Consider the following 18,646-nt stretch of genomic DNA (forward strand, 5'->3'; position numbering starts at 1 on the left):
CTTTCCATCAGTAACAAATAAAAAAAAGAGCGTTTTATCTCGAAGAAGAATATATAAGTAAATAAAAATCGCCGCGTTTTACAATTACTTCTCTGAGCTAAACGAGCACGATGATAATTCGTCGTTACGGTTTATTCGCTTGCAATAAAGGAAAGTCGCGATAATTACGACGAGACCGATCGCGATCGCATCGCGTTAATCAAATGGATTTTCTATCCGCGAACCGAAATGAAATCCATAGACTACTCGCCATGAATGTACGTCGGACATCCGCCGTGTGCGCTCTGAGCATTTTCATTCGTCTGGAAATCACCGACAAGCGATATTGGTCGTTCGAGGGAGCGTATACTTCTATATATCTATTGCATCCAATCGCCGAATCAGAGATCTTCCTCTTCTCCATTAACCCGTCCGGAACCAAGCACATCGCCGGTGTCTTCTCTTCGTCCGCAGTCCTCGCAATCAATAAAACGATACCCCACTTCAACCTACCGCTCTTTAACATATGGCAACCGAAAAACAAGTACGCTAGCGTAGAGCCACAGCTTGCAGGACCGCGTATACTACACCTGATAACGTACTTCTTACCTCGAAAAGCTTTAACATCCTTTTAAGAAAATATTACTTACTTTAATAGTTTTATTTCGTAAGTAAACTTTATGTCCCATACTTGTATGACACTTTAAATATATTTTTGTAACTATAATATGATATAAATTATCATTACATATTCCTAAAGTTTTATTCATTTCAAATTGGTCAATAATAATTTAACAAAAAAAATAATGACTCTTTTCATTGCAAGTTTCAAATATTTTATACATTTATATATTTATCTAAATAATTAATAAATTATTACATAATCTAAATCTCGTTTATATATATGTAGTATACCTAAATATTTTTTTAAAAATTGTAAATATTTTAAAATCACAAACTATTAATTTAAGACTGATGATTTCGCATTGTAACAATTTCAAAACTTAAAATTTCGCGACATTTATAAATATACGTATAATTCTTCCCTGATTGTAAACTATTTGACTTTTTATTCAAGCTTGGCAGAAATATAACTAGCCAACATATAAAATAGAAATTAATTGTGATAAAAAATAACATATACTCTGTTTACGTAGAAAAGTAATTATTTCTTGCTTGACATTGTCATACGCATGTTGCTTGCTCCCATTTGCAAATGCACAAGAAAGTCATTGCAATTTGGAAAATGCACGACAACGGAAATAAGAAATAAATGAGCATTTGACGACAAAAGCGAGTTTTCGCGTTAAAAACTGGCTATAATGTCCAGTTAAAGTTGCCAGCTTTTTTGCGCTGCACTGTAATACAATATTGTAAAGAACCGTAAAAAGAGAATTTCGTTAGAGAGAAAGTTACAATGTAATGAAATTTTGTGAAATCAAAAGACTGTTTGCAAATTCTGACATTTAAACTGTTTTATAAAGCATAATTTTATATTCCTTTTTAGGAAATAAAAATAAACCCTATATACGCGTACATATATAATAATATAACATAACATTATTTGTCCCAAAAATAATATACTTTTTAAAGACAATTAATTGACCTGGTTCACATTAAGAGGTATCGTATATCAAGCATACAATAATTAATTAAATGTGATACACTGTACTGAAATTTTGCTAGAAATATGATAATTACAATTCAGGGGTAGTACAGACACGATAGTTACATTATCGTTATTATATTGCTAAAATAATCGCGCGATTCAAACTAACTAAACTATGCGCGTGTGCATAGTTACCAAATGGAAATAACTCTTTGGCACATTCAATTTAGTCACTTCGCTTTTATGTAATTAATTGTATAAGTTCACTCGCGAGCTTATTATTATATTACTTATATTATTACATCGCTATGACGTAAACAACATTATATGAATACTATTATAAACTCATATGAAAGTTCGTTTGCAATATTCATTTCCGTACGAATTATGAATATTTTCGAAGATCTTCGCGCGCACATGGTCTTTAAAACCTTATTTAAAAGTCTATTGTCGTATCTCGGATCAGTGTAAAATATACTAATATTATAAATATTTTTATAAGCACATAAAAACTTATTTTCAATTTATGTACTTTTTATTTAAAAGACACACGTAACGCGCTAAATCTTTTTAAAAAATTTAACACTCAACATTTATACAAAGATTGAAAAGTATAAACTAGATCGAGAATATATAGTTATAAAAATCTAAGTTTAACATTTTATACGATATAATCATGAGCATTTAGGAATATCTCGTAGCGTGCCAATGTTGCGTAAAATCGCTCAATATTTCTTCTCACTGAGCCAGCATGCAGCATCCGTGGTGTAAAACAACCGGCGCGCCCCGAGACAGAAAACGGTCTTCTCTTTAGTAGATAAAAGAGGAACTCCATTCTATTCCGCATGTTAAAGATTTCAAAATATCCAATTAAAAGTTTCTCCTATGACGTGAAGCTTGTCTCCCGGCGCGGTAGAAGTAATATCGCGCAAACGGGAAATTCCATCGGGTCGAAATTAAAGTCGACCGTACATGAATTAAGAAGACTTGGACTGTCTCCTGACGGCTTAATTTCGCAGGATTACATGAGAAAAGGGAAGGTTTGCTGTGCATGTGCATATATATATATATATATATATATATATATATATATATATATATACATACATACAATATATATACTTATAATATACATATATAGCTTCCCCTGTATACAATATACGCATATATATACAAGACCTGCCACGTTTCCGCTCGTCGCGTATAACTGAAAACTTTCTCGTAGATCGAGGAAGGACGAAGATATTACGTCCCTCGCAGCCATGTTCCTTGCGTATTGTTTGGAACGATGCGCGATAAGATCCCACATACTACAAAAACGCATCCAGACCAAGTTGGCAAGGAAAACAACGTACGATCACGAATGGCCATGAACTAATGCAGCACGCTCCGTTTTCTTTAATGCACTGATAAAAAATCCAACAAACATCGACGTAAATTCGCGCTCATTGAAGCAATTGATCATTCGTGTTTGTTCGCGCTCGCTTGCTCAAGCTGAATCCGGCATATCGTCGCGAATCCCACATCTATAATGGACTGAATGTTACGCGTCGTGGTCCTCGATCGTCTCGTGATAGAAAGACGCTGTCGGGAAACGCGACTCGGGGAGTGTTTTCATGCGAGACTTCGAGCCGAGAAGCGGATAGACGTCACGTCGGAGAAGGCATTCGGTTTTCGACAAGAGGAGAGCAGACGTAAGAGAGTATTCGGTAAGCATCCGCCGGCCGTAATTCGAGCGGTTCTTCTGAGCCGGATCGAACCAATCCGCCGAGCGTAACTCCGGATTTCGCGGCAGTAAAGTCGAGAGTTTCGTATATGTATAAGGCGAGCGGCTTTCTAGCTGGTTGAGAAAAATATTTAAGATACTCCGAGGTGGAGCGAGAGGCTGCGTCTCCCGTTAAAAGATTGAGCGGGAAGGTCTCTTGAATTCACGCATACAAAAATTTTGACGTTTACCATTACGCTTCGCGTTAAGCCACTAAAATTGAGAATTATTGCAAAATAGGATATACCCGTATAAGTCTCGAAAAGAAAAACATTAAAAAGCGTGGTCGCTGCAATTGCATATAACATTTCCAGAATATGGATACCATATTTAAAATAACAAATTCTATATTTCGTGTACTATGTAAAATTTTAGCAAAATTTGCGGAGCTACAATTTTGTTAAAATGTAAAAAAGCAAGAAAGATTGCTGCATACATTTAACAATCTGTATTATTAGATTATGAAATATATTCTGCGAGTATGTATTTCTGGCAATATGGCTGCGAATTGCCGTTGTATATAATTACGTCGAAAAAGTGTTCGCAAAAATATTTAAAAAAAAAGTTAGTCAGAATTTTTTAAATATAATATTTAATATTATAAATAATTTTACTGTCTACGCAAGTTGACAGGTATTTTATTTCATAAAAAGAAATACTTTTAAGTTTCTTTGAAAAGACTGCAATAAAAAATTTCTTTTCTCGTTCATATTTCCCTGTCCATATTACGTGTCAAAAACGCAGTAGAACACATGCCAAAGAGTCGCAAAAAATGAAATTCTATATTAAAAAGCAGAAACATCATATCAATATGAGAATACTCGCGCGAATAAAAATAGTAAAGTTTAGCGGTGAAGGCGTTAAGGACGTAACGCGATCCTCACGTCGTCCTCTGTTAGTTATGCTCGACAAAATGATAAAGTTCTCTCGAATAGTTGGAAAAAGTTGCCTCGCAAAAGAGAAGACGGGAGAACACAACTGTGAATCGTCTCGAGTAACGGCACGACGGTTTTGCGTGTAAGTATAACAGAAGTTGCGTAGAGCCGGAGAAAACGTTCCTTGTTTCCCCAGCTGCAAACGTTGATTACACGGTAAAGCGAGAAAGAGATATATAAGTGGGCGGAGTGCGGAGAAGAAAAAGGACGAGATTTGCGCGGCGGCAGTATGACGAACGTCAGGTGGCACGAGAGAGAGAGAGAGAGGACGGAATATATTATAATTGCAGAAAGGACCGGATCTCAAGACTTCTTGGCTCGCCTGCTCGTTCGCTCGACGGGCGCGCTAATTTACTCGGAGCTATTCCCTCTGGTCGCCGCCGCGCCGCAGCCGCTGCGGGGGTGTGTGGACCATTTTTGTTTCAAAAGTTCATAAAAGATGGTTGGAAATCCACTTTGCCGCGATGCGGCGCGGCGGCCAGCGTTGTCGCGTTAACGGCTAACTTTCGCTATTATCGTATCCTAATCGCTGATATACAGTTAATTCGGCTAGACGAGAAAGGAAGGGGAAGCGCGCGGAGAGGCGGAGGAGCGTGGAGGAGCTCCTCCGGTTCCTCGTTTACCTTCTTCCTCCGGCGAATAGCCCGAGTCTCCTAAATTACCTTGAGACCGCCGCGGGAGTTCTTTCTGTGCCTCGAGCAGGATTTACGAGGGCGTTCGACGCTCGTCGTGGGAGAAGAGGGGGAGAAGAGGAGCGAGAAAGAGAGAGACGGCTGATCCTCTCGCACCATCTATTACCAGCACCGTCGCCACGAGGGATCCGCGCCGCGCGCGGATACCATAAATCGCGTATCTATCGTACGGTGCCGAGGGCGGCGGCGCGCGCGACTCCGCGATATTACAACGTGAATTATACGGCGTACACATTACAATACGATTGCGATTACGCGACACAATGCGCCCTCGGAACGTCGGAACCGGCGCGGCGGGCTATAGCAGAGCGGCTACTCGAATCGGACGTCTCGGCGCGGGATCGATCGATCGATCCGTACCCGCGTGTATTTCGGGAACGGAATAATGATCGGCCGACGCTAATAGCGCCGCCGGCGGGTCAATGGTGTGGAGAACAACGAGAATGGCTGTGCACGATAACGCGGCGCGACAAGATCGCTCGCATTCGGCGCGGCGCGGGCGGATGCAATCGCGCGTGCGATGTCCTGAGACGCACCGGCCCGACACACCGTCGCGTCGCGTCGCGTCGCGTCGCGGTCGAGTCGCGCGTGCGAACGCATATTTGCATGCGCTCCTCCGATGACTGTGTCCTGTGCGCGACAATGATATACATGCGTATTATATCATCGTAACGACGATTAAAGCGGCGCGTGCCGCGAGGGGGAAATTGATTCGTCGCGCGCTGATGTTGCAGCACCTCGGTCGGAATTTCGTAATAAGCGCGCCTCGTAAATCCCGAAGCGTCCCTTGAAAGAGATCGCCTGGAACGACACGCGCGCATTTTTGTAAATTTTCCCGTTAATATAATTAATCGCGCCTTCGTAGGCACGAGCTTCTTTTGCGATCGTGATAACTTAATTCACGTATCAATTCAGTATCTTAACACGATATGTCGATGCGATTTCTCACAGGAGAATTATGTTACTTTTTGCGTTAAAAAAAATGTAAGGATCATTTCGAGCAAGCGATCTCTGATGTACATAAATGCGGTGGATTCAACAGTACATATGAGTTTAAGATTTAAATCGATGCAGAAATTACCCGATGATAACTGCACTCTCCCCTCGCTCTATGATACACATTATCAGATAATAATTAGGTGTTTGCAGTATACGCATTATCGTGTAAGATCACGTTATTATTACAGTCAAGTCCAATTACGCGCAATCGCATGTTGAAACATCAATTTGTGCCTGCCGCCGCGCATGCCGGTTCGCGCGATCGTCGTGAACGGCTATTTCATCGAGCTCGGCATTATAAACACTGCATAATTAAGACGTATAAATAACGCGTAATCATGTACATCGTCGCTTGGTATAATTTATCGCAATTTGTACACGGAGAAGCCGAGATATTGTTTTCTTTTGCCTCTCTCGAATAATTTCTCTATCGTTCCGCAAAACACTAATATCACGAAATAATTTAATTTGCTTCCATAATACTTAACATTAAATACTAAAAAGTAGAAAAATATAATATAATGTCCTGTTCTCTGAAATTTTCTTTAACAAAATCTTCAATCTAAATTTATTAACATTCTTGTATTTGACATTAAAGTCAAACGTTTTACGACGTTCTAATCTCTTTATTTTCCAATTTTTGAAATTTTAAAAGATTTATAAGAAACCTTTATGGGTTCATGGCATAATTGAAATTATATCTTCCAGAAAAAGTGTCTTTATGCGAAAAACTAAACCAATGTAATTTTTACTCGCAAACAATAAAACTTTATTCACTAATTATAAATTTATTTTAAAATATGCGTTATATATTTGTGTTAGCTAGAATTTTTTAAAGAAACTTAGTCTTTATACATATTAACACAAGCACCGCATAGAAATTTTTTTAACCTTTAAATTTGTCATAAAAATTCATAACAAATAATCATAATAATATATACATGCGATACGGAAATACCACTTATACAAAATTCCGCGCGTGGTGCCATCTCAATAACAAGGGAAAGTTGTGCTATTCTTAAAACGATCACACGCAGCCGATGGAACATCGATCAACTCCTGAGAATTAAAGATGCAACGTGTACTACCTGTCTCGTCGCCCGAAGGAAAACGGCGATCAATGCGGATAACATCGCAAAATCGAGCATGGGAGAGAATATCCCGTGGAAAGGGGTATTAAATACGTGACCCGACTCGTTTTATCCTTACCGCCGTTCAGCTTCCGGCGAACTTTAAACTATTTCGCGTTAAAAGGTGCTGAAATGAAACCTATCCGCGTCGTTACAACGACCTCCATAGCGCGACTTTACCTGAAAATTTGCTATAACGCACGCGTGCTAGTAGTTCGGAGAAAGAAAATTGGAAGAAATGGAGATGCGCATCAAGTTTAACGTATCCTTATCATCGCGCAGCTAAACGGCCAGCAATCGCCAATGACCAAATAAAAAATTGTTAAGAAGCGGCGACTTTACTAATACTCAACAAACGTCGATGGTAAATAACGTCATGATCACTACCAAAACTCATAACGACTTGTTTTACACATTTACATTCTTCTATACGTGCCTAAACCGTTATTAACAACAGTGACAGCTTACGACATGTCTTGTTACGGAGGGAACCTTTGCTTTTTATGCGTTAGACTGCGAATAATGCGTTTTGCGTACTTTCGTAATTTGTGATCTTTAATTGTAACTATAATGTAAAACTTTTCGAAACTGCACTGAAGATGGTCTGAATAACAAACGTTTCAGTCGATCTATATTAAATACATATGTGAATATGTGAATATCAACACGAACACCTAGTTCTGGCTCTCTCTAAGCCCGTTAATTTCATTTTATTGATTTTTAATCTTTGAACCTTTTTATATTCATTTACATTTTCTTTCTTCTTTTTTCATACGATCTTTTTTCACACGATAATTGGAGATTCTCTGGTATTAAAATGTGAGCAATCGCGAAATTGCTTTCATTTAAGGAAGAATTACTTGAAAATTATTTTTTATAAAATAACTCTGATCTATTTACCTTCAAATGTAAAATAAAAACATTTTCGAGAACAAGGTGCGTTTTTAATTAGATCTTCACGAATAGATTAAAGTCGACGATATAACATTCATACATAATATTCGCTCATTATTAATTATGGTAAACGGAATTATTCACTGGATTATGACGAGCATTGGCGATCGTATCAATTAGTTTCACGTCATGCTGTGTATAGCGTGCGCTTTATATTGTATAGTGTAATATATAATATCTCAATTATAATTATGTACATATTAATAAATATGCACAATGCAGCATTTAGATCAATTCTAAACCAATTTTAAAACATAAAGGAATATGCAAAATTAGTTTACAATTTTTCTGGAAGCCCACCGCATATATCAATAGCAAACTTACTGCTTTATTCAACAGAGAAAATTAGCATTCTAAAACTACATTTCCAGAACTATACATTTCCATTTCGATATAATTGAGAGAGTTCTAGTTCTTCTTAAAAAGCTCTAAAGTTTCTGTTAAGAAAAGAGTTTTGCCCAAAGGTACTGGGATGCCTATTTCACGTTTCCGTTACATAGAATTAATCAAGCAATTATGTAAAAGTTCTGAAAATAAGACGCTGGCTTCACTGAGATGCTTTAGGCAATTATAGTTAAACGTGCAAGTGCAGGTAGAGATGCACACAGTATAAAGAATCAAAAGCACACGAATGATACACGATGCGTCACAGCCAATTAGAAAAGAGCTGAGAGGAAAAGAAAAACAAAAGAAAACTGCGAAGTAACGTTGCAGTAAAAACCGGAATAAACTGCATCCAACTGCGTCCATCCTCTATAAATGTATCCTCCATTTTTCTCAGCATATATCTGCATTACAATAGGATTATATTTTTTATTAATAAAATCCATTCTGCCAACGGAGCACCATATAATGTTTTTTTATATACAAATCTTTAACGAAGTGAATTCAGCAATATTTTAAACGACGGCGCTATTCAAATTGGAAACGTTTAAAAAGACGACATGTAAATACGATCTTTTTTACTACTGGCCTTATAAATCCGTTCGACGCAATTCTCTTTCATTTACTCATCAGTTGATTTCGATGTCCGCATGCATTATTATTAACTTTTATTCGCAACTTTAAATTCATGAACGTCATCTAACTTGGTTATTTTTTATCACATTTTTTTTTCAAGCACAATCTACATATTTATCTTTCAAAGTTTACTTAATTTAAACAAATGTAACAGGAAAATTCCAATTTTCATTTTCATTTCACGGTTTCTAACAATTTTGTATATATGTATATGCATATATTATAATAATACGCATTCGATAACATAGAACGAATAATATTCTTGACGCGCTAAATTCAAGAATTCCATCTCAAAATTCTATGCAATATTTATAAGAAAAAGATATAAATATAATATTTGTTCGGGTACATCATTCGCGCGCAGCGTGATATTCTTGTCGGGTATGTTCGTGTCATTTTCACAACCGTCTATCGTTCCGACTTTTACTCCAGATTTTCACGATACATCCGACCGCGTGTAACACGTGTACGTGAAATATATAATATTTAAAATTTTCTAGGGAATTTTTTTAGCGGCAACGCTCGTGATAAATATCACATTTCGCTGAGCGAACCAGCTGACGGGGGAGGGGGAGAGAGATTCCATTCGAATTCATACCGGTCGTACGTATATCCGGCTTTACGATCCTCCCGGCGCGGCGTGAAAAGTTCGCGAGCGTGCATCACCCGGTGCGGGGTGAAAAATCGCGAGGCATTCGAAAGGCGGACGATGACATCGCGCTCGACGATTTGCGCTCGAGGGGATATACATGCCGCGTGAAATTCATTTGACGCGCCATAACGCAATTCGATCGGCGAACCGGAGACAATGCCAATTATCCATGCGAACTTCGCGCGATGCGATAAATATAGCCCGTTAAATGTTCCATTTACCTGTCATGCGATTAAAATACACAAGACAAAATCTGATTAGGTTTCACGCAAAACCTTCATATTATTGACAGAGGCATTTATTAAATTATAGATTTGATCTTTAGTTATCCATATTTAGATATTCTCAAAGAAAATCTCTTAAATTATTTTTTATATGGCGATTGATATTGTATCAGACAATTTAAAAATAAAATATAAATTATTTCTATTCAAATGAAAATATAGAATAAAAAAACTAAGCTCCAGTTTTATAAAAAAATAATTCAAGAAGATATTTACACAAGTTCCTCAAATATTATGCATCCAAGATTATTAAATAATTCATGCAGATATTTTTGACAATATGTCACTTACTATTCGGGTCGTGTATCCAACGTTTCTTGTCTCCAACTTTCATTATGCGGGGGTCATCCTGAAAACAAGAAAGTGACATGTTAGAAAAGGTCAATTTCACACCTATACGCTGCTTTAAACCTTATTTTTGGATATAATGGAACACGCGCAAACATATGGACTCGTTGAAGGTCGTTATTTTCGCATCGTCACGAAATCAAGGGTAAGTGGCGTTTTGCGCCAAAATGCAGTTCGATTGATACGGTACGAAAGCTACCGGTATACGAATATATATACGTATGCACGTGAATAGAGAATATGACGAACGATCGCTCGTCACGTGCACAAAATTCAGGGTTGCCCGATAAAATAAGAACGCGTAATCCGTGTGCTCGAAGTTCAGGCCGAGGTCAGAGGTAAAAAGAGAATGGGGTGAAACGTAGTTCGAAGAGGAACGAGCTTGCGAGTTAGGCTCGCGTGATAGTTCACGTGCTAGTTTGCAACACATACTTACACAAAATTCGCAGATAATATCTGAAATACCAATGGGAGAATACGTGAGATGTAGGTTGCTGACCACGCTCTGAGAATCGACCGTAAGTTACTTTATATATAGGCTAGACAAAATGACGCAGTCAAATCAATTAAAGGAAGAATACTTGTGGGCTATTACGAAATCATAAATATTCTTTGATCGATATCGACGCTATATATAAATATTATAGCATCGCGCGACAATCATCGCATGCATGGAATTATCGAAGAATCAGAATGTGTGTATAAAATCTACATCAAGATACTCATAATTTCACAAGTCATAAAATTACAGTTTCTAAACATAAAGATCCTAAAATCAAAAATTTTTTTTATATTTATTTTCTAATAAAACATGACAAAACGCCGGGATACATCATACTTTACAACAGATTTCAATATGTAATTCTGTTATTTGATCTAACACATATTTTATTAAGGTAAATTTTATTCTTATTCATAATATATTTTAACGCGCATTTAATAATTTTTCATCATTCTTTTTTTAATTTAGCGTTCTTATATTAAAACTACGGCTTTGCGTTATAAACCGTCCAGCGAAATATTAAAATATGTAGTAACTTTATATTTTTATGCCATTGTTATTAAAGATAAAAAGTATTACGAAAAAAAAAATTAAAATATCGTACGCTTTCTCTGAGAAAGTACACAAGAATTTTTTGCATATACTTTTACGCGCAGAAAAAGGGCAAAACTAATTATAAGAAGAACATATACAGAATTCATATATATAATACACATTACGTAAATATTTATTTCCTGGTTGGTTTCTCTTGATTCTTCGCAAGGCAGATTAATTTTTTTTTTAACACACCTTGCATGCGACATGTGTGCACGCACGTATGTCGTGTAACTTGTACATTTTATATGTAACTTTCAAGATGAGTTTTCGGAAGCAAACTGTGGCTTCTTTTACACGCGCGACAAAGGCTGCGTTCGGGAAGCGCGCTATTAGCGCTATTGCATCATTCTATCTTTATCGCTCATCAGGTGTAAAACAAGGATAAAATAAGCAAATAGCACTAATAGCGTCTTCCCGAACGCACCCAAAGACAATTATAAAACTTCGATTCAAACCGAATGGATCAAAAAACATTTTGTAGGTGCAAAATAAACCGGGCGCGATCACAAAGTAGGTATCGCTGCTTCCCTCTAATTGCACGGTGACGTCCATTTCTGTGGAATTACCGGAGTAGAACCGCGACAGGAAGTGCGGCGGGCTGACGCTTCGCGAAAATAAATGGCACGTATAACACGCGCCGAACGTTACCCCGAACAAATTGCCGCTGTAAACAGCTGTACGGCTCGCGCGAGAAAGCATCGGCAACGAGAAATGAAAACACACGCGCGGCGACGCGTTATTTCGCGGCAAAAATGATCGCGCGAGATATGAAGAGTCTTTCGTTGGTCGACAAGAGGGGGAGAGGGAGGGGGAGAGTCTGACGAAAGAGTCCTTACGAAAATAAAAGCTGCGGTGCGCGCTGTTATGAAATTACGAGCTCTATGAAAAACAGAATCATCGAGTATCGGATATGGATACTCGTTGCGTCGCGTTTTAACATATCGCGGATGTAACGTGGTACACGCAGGACGGTGATGTTTCGCGACAACTGAAAAAATGGATAGGAGTGACTCGGTTGTCATCGCGGCGGCCGCAATGAATCGGAAAGAACGTCGGAGAATTACGTCTAATTTTTGGGAAAAATTGATCGGGAGACCAACGTAATTTTTTCGAATTTTTAGCGACCGTCGTGAACCCGGCACGATGAATAGCGAATAAAATTTCTCTCGGTCGACGGATGTACGACCTAACGTCCTACTTTATTCCTGCGGACTACGTCTAACAAATAGTCCACTGCTTTACGAAGCTGTCACCTGGTCTCTTCACTGCTGCGCTGTTTTATCGGCCCTCATATACGAAATGTTTAGTAGAGTGGAACGGGTTAAAAATCGCGGTGCAGCGCGATTCACACAATTTCACCGACAGTTGCCAACTGTCTGTTTTTAACTTTTTTAGATTTTAATCATACTCGTTTTTAATCATTAATTGCTAATAAAACTGTAGCATTAAAATATATATCTAATGTTAATAAAATATATAGATAATCTCTCTTTTTTTATTACATTCTATTATAGCTTATAGCTTATAGTCATATTATAGTCACAGTCTGTTTCATCATCCAAAAATAATTTTTATGATGTGTATGTATGTATCATCTAAGTTATGTAAATTTTACTGCATAAAAATTTCAATATAAAGTGATATTACGTACCTACATTTAATATTGTATCAAATAAGAACATTACAATAAAATCTTTTTGATTGTAAAAGATACAAAAAGTACCTCGTTCTAATATGCATTGTTCTTTATTTTCTTCGAAAAAAAATGCGTATGTGTGTGTAAATTATGCAATTTTAATGTCACATCTTAATCTTACGGTAGAAGAGCATTGTAGAATCTAACCAGTAAATAAAATATACACCTGCAGTCTGGTTGCTCGGAGACCGGGCGAATTTGCCGACAAATAGAAAAACTGCGGCAAATTCCGGCTTTTACCGTTGTTAAATTTATCGAATTGCCGGATAAAGCTGAAAAACGGGCGGAAAATGCTTAAAAAAAAAAGCGGGAGAAAGAGAGAGGAGGTGCAACCCGAAAAGTAGCCTTACCGCGGATCGGTCGCGCGCGGAAAATAGAACGCGTACCCACCATTATTTGAGAGAGAATATATTGTTGTGTCGTAAAGAGTTTTATAACGCGTCGTAAGTGTATTAACCTGCGTCTCAAAGGATGCCGCCATAAAACCGCGATCGTTTCTACAGACGACATATTCTAAGATTTATCAGCTTGGAAAAAATAAAGAATTTCGTTACACGACGTGTCAGCTCCACGTATTACGCACCAATGCGTGCGCAATATTTATTACAAATATTTATTTATTGATTTAGATGATACGTATGATTAATCGCGCTATTTATAATCCAATATTCAGTTTACATTTATATTCCATTACGATATCGATGTACGCCACCTTGTAATTTCCGCTATTTGTATTTGTATATCTAATAAATTGCTGTAGTAAATACACCGTGGGATGCAACCCACATATTTATTCTGGAAATGCGACGGGCTTTAACGAACTGTTTTTATACGGGCTACACACCACACAGGATGAGATAGAGACAAATATGCAATGTTGCAACGGGCGAGGACCCACAAGGTTAATGCTACAAAATAACAGGAAATATAAACTGTTATCTTTTTTTTGCAATTATATATAAACGCAATGCACAAACATGGATTTTCTCTTAAGCTCTTTATGACGTGAATATATCATTAGCGTTGAATCTCATTGGCGTGCATAGGTATACCTAAAATTTTAAAGACAACTTATATGTCCGTTGGACGCCGTTAGACGTCTGCTCGTTCTGCAGATAATATTACGCGTTGTCGCAATAAACGGTGCCGCGATGCACGCAAGATACGATATGCGAGAGAAATAAATGTCCGACTCGTAGCTAGTCGCAGTTTGCCAAGTGCAACAAGGCTGGCTTTCCGTGCACCGCGTTCATTAACAAAATGTAGGCGTCTACTGACAACTGTATCTCTCTCTCTCTCTCTCTCTCTCTCTCTCTCTCTCTCTCTCGCTCGCGCGCGCGCGCACGGAACCGGTAACCGCATGCATCTGCGCGAATGCATAACCGCTCGCTTTGTAATTCCGTTACTCTCCAGCCGGAATAATTCGCCACTTTTCCTCGCACATGGCTACATATAAATTATTAGCGGCCGCCGAAACGGCCTTTGAAGTTTGCGAAGCTACATTTGGACAGGAACGGCGTAAACCGTGAGACGAACGAAATTAAATCAGTTGAAACCGAACAAGCTTTTCACCTCGGTGTCAGCACTATCTCCATCTAAATCTCATATGCGATATATATTTTATAATAGCCGCGTACATATTTTATACAATTATGTAAAATCGAAGAGCCAGAACTGCCTTTAGTCCATTCGAATACCACGGCGAGCTATCAGATTCCACCTGAAAATTGCCAATAGCACCGCAATCAATCGTAGTACGATTGTGCACCGTCCATATAGTATTTGATTGTTACGAGCCGACTAGAGATTAATAAATCGCATTTATCATCTAGCGCATATATTGTGTAATATTAAATAATATTAAATTATATATAAAACTGTGGAAACAGAAATAGATTTAACGCGGATTGCGTTAAACAATTTCATAAATCACAACGAAACGTTGGTAACTTTAGAAATCTTTTAGTCAATGATTTTAAGGAAGAAAAGAGAAGAATAGATGATAATTTTCAAATAGAAAACGAAAAATTGACATATCGCTCATTGATACGATTAATTAATGTTATACACAGTTTTTGTCTTCGTAAATACAAAAATATAAAATGTTAAATGTTTGTATTATCTAATTTTTGACAATCTTTATATGTTAACCGATTTATTATTATACCGAGCTTTGCATCGAATAATTTCACGTAGAGTACCTTGTGTAATTAATTTATTCTTGCATTTATTGTTAATTAAACTAATTTTAGAATTCAGGATAAAATTCTATTTATAATTTTATGTATCACGTATTTTTTAGTGTGTGTGTGTGTATTTTAATATTAAATGCGTATTTTCACTTTTCAAATTTTTTAAAGACACATTTTGCCAATTTGATTGTGCAGCACATAAAGTTATATATATATATATATATATATATATATATATATAAACATAATTCTATTCTGAATTTTATTCTAACGTAAATTACGTGTAGATCATCTATAAAACAAGTTTAACGCTTTAGATATATAGCAGAATTAAACATAAATATACGATACGTCTCAAGCGGCACCAGATAATACAAATTGCATCGAGTTTTTATGGCGTATGAAAAATAGTGCCCATCATACTGTCCCAAAGGTAATTACGTATTTCACTCCGTCCGTCTTATCTGCGCGCTTTATGTTCCTACCAAGGAACAAGATAAATAGAATCTGCTTATCGATCTGCTGTGTACTTACTCTGTTCCTCGACGCTGATGCGTTCTCGATTCGCTCAATCGGCGAGTTAATCCATTTTAAAAACACTGACCCGCAGAGGAGAAGTTGGACGAACTTTTCCATTCCGGCCTCATGGATAATCCATAGTTTTTTTCCTTCACCACACGCGCTTTGTATATATCGCTCGGTTCAAACCCTTGGAGAAATCGTTACGCAAAAGCGCTACAACGGAACAAAGCACGGACGTTCGTCGAACTTTAGCAATTAGCCGCTCTTACTTAGTCCTTCTTCCTTCGTTGTCGTATTTCGTCGTGCGCAAAAATGCGACAATCTTTATGGTCTTTGTTTCTAAAGTAATCGGTAATACACGTTTAATTTGAATCTTAAATCTCTCCAGCCAAAGACAATTATGATAACTGTAACAAACTCACACACATGCAGCTATAAGTCAATAAATCTATGATTGCACACTTTCAAGATTGCTTGATTCAATAATGGATACAATTTTCATATTATTAATGCACTGTTATTATTATATGTATCATTACATTGCGAATTTTATTTTATGATTTAGATTTTCACACTTGAGAAGGACCACAACCAATGGTCGAAACGTCGTGAATGTTGCAATTGATAAATGTAATATTGATAAATGTGGCCAGTTAGGTCGAGTAAAAATCATTTTCATTATTTACTAGCAAAGATATTCAAGATTTGTGTAATTATTATTATCATTATTAATTCTCGTGTAATGTAACTGTGTTGCTAACATTGATCAGATATCGTTTTCAACTGAAATATGAGCTATTATTATTCATTCTCGTGTAATGGATATCGTTTTCAACTGAAATATGAGCTTCTGAAGTATGCTAGGTATCATAAAAATGTATTACTAATTACTCCGATCACGTTTTTACAGTTACACGATGTGGACATGATAATTTTCAATAAAGCCTCCGTATTATTACCGAACACGAAGTGTTCGCACGAGTTTGCCTTTACAAGAGTTGCAAGCTGATTGCTCCCGCGAGATAGAAGAAAATCGTTCCTCGCGCCACGCCCATTATCAGTTTCTTTCGATCGGGTGAGCGCGGAAACGCGAATCTCGCTTTCCCATCGCGGCTCGCGTGAATTGCAAAAAGGATGGCGGGGATTTAGGTTAATCGGCTGCGGGTCCTCGACTGCAACGGCCCTCGAGGGCCACGAAACGGCTTTGAAACGCAGCCAAGAGCACGAAATCGTTCGTTCGCTTGCCCGCTCGCTCGCTCCCAACACTACGTCCGCGTGGCCGCGAAAATTTCTCTATCCGATTAACGCGACAACCGCTTAAGACTCTTCAAAGGCTGCACGAATTGACTCGTACTCCCGAGCGCGACGCGAATCCCTCCGATTCGCTGCGCGCCGCCGGGAATCCCGTGGATTATATATACGAACCCATAAATATGACTTCCGCGATATCCCAGAACGCAAGCTCCGATAACGGAGATATTCGAAAACTCAAGAGAAGGGAAAATTGTTCTGAAAAATTTCATTCGGACGCTATGGAAATGTAGTTTAACAGGTCGCAATAACTCGATGGAAATTTTATTATAAGGATTGTTTCTGCAGAGAACAATTACTGCGGTACATTTTATACTAAAGCTCACGTTAGGCGATTTATAACTCGTGTCAGAACGGAATTCTATATTTATAGTTTTATGTGTCGTGTAACACGAAAATCATTTAAAGTATTAGGATATACGTACAAATATAAATATGTATATATATTTTAAAGCTCGCTTTGAACGAGCTACAGTTCGAACATATATATGTAAAAAAAAAACATTAGATATAGTAAAATATATATTTAAACACATATACCTACATCAGAACATACGATATAAAAAATTAAATAAGATAAATAGGACAGAAATGTGACGCTTCTATTTGTAATATTTTGACATACGTATTTTGTTTTGTATATAATATATAATACTATAATATATATAATAATTTTATATATGTACCTACGTATTCCAATTCAATTTTTCGCACGGCAAATAAAATTATAAATCGTTTAAAGTGAGTTTGATTATATATGTATAATTACATGTATCTTTTGACAAAATATATGATGAGCCTTTATTAAGTCTTAATAAGAAATCTTGAGAGACAACAAATGCCAATAAATTAAATTTTAGATTTAGGACAAAACAAGATTTAATCAAATACAGAAATACGACGGAAAAAATAAATATTACGAGATGTTTTAAGACACTTTGCGTGTACTCTCTAAAGATAAGTTCACACGAGGATTCATGCGTAAAGATTAGCACTACTGCGCAGTGATATCGTAGTCCAGAATCCTTAGCTTATGGCAATCTTATTCGACTGTTGGTGTAAACTTAACGTGCAATGGTATCGTTATATTATAGTGCGGAAACTTGTAAGCTCCAAACTCCGGCGATATTACCGCGCCACGTCGCGCCGGCGCGACACGGGCGCGAGGGAGCAGCCAACTAGGAAATATCATTTGAATATTTTCATTTAATAAACCAAGATATTTCGGCAGAGAATGCTCCTTTCGGTAGGAAAATATAACGGATGGAAATTTGAGCACGAAATAAATGCCCTACATTTGAGAAAGAAGCTTGGTATGCAGACTACTATAACAATAATCTTTCATATAAAATGATATGTATAAAATGCAGTTATTCAAAAGTTGACGGTTATTAAGCAACGTAATATAAAAGCGCTTAATCTGATGCAAAAAATATTTTGCATATTACGAAAAAATATT

The 18,646-nt window shown here is 37.2% G+C and overlaps 1 protein-coding gene across 1 annotated transcript in view; it reads right to left on the bottom strand.

The window, feature by feature from the left end:
• The window catches only part of Cow (Proteoglycan Cow), a 119,662-nt gene that overhangs the window by 43,506 nt on the left and 57,510 nt on the right, over positions 1-18,646 (bottom strand). The window contains exon 2 of the mRNA XM_077411099.1: positions 10,311-10,368. Within this exon, the coding sequence (XP_077267225.1) occupies positions 10,311-10,368 (58 nt within the window). The remainder of the gene's footprint in view (positions 1-10,310; positions 10,369-18,646) is intronic.

This window comes from Temnothorax americanus, unplaced genomic scaffold (genome assembly GCF_048541705.1).
Source record: "Temnothorax americanus isolate GAGA-0224 unplaced genomic scaffold, ASM4854170v1 Scaffold3, whole genome shotgun sequence".
In the NCBI taxonomy this organism is placed as follows: Eukaryota; Metazoa; Arthropoda; class Insecta; order Hymenoptera; family Formicidae; genus Temnothorax; species Temnothorax americanus.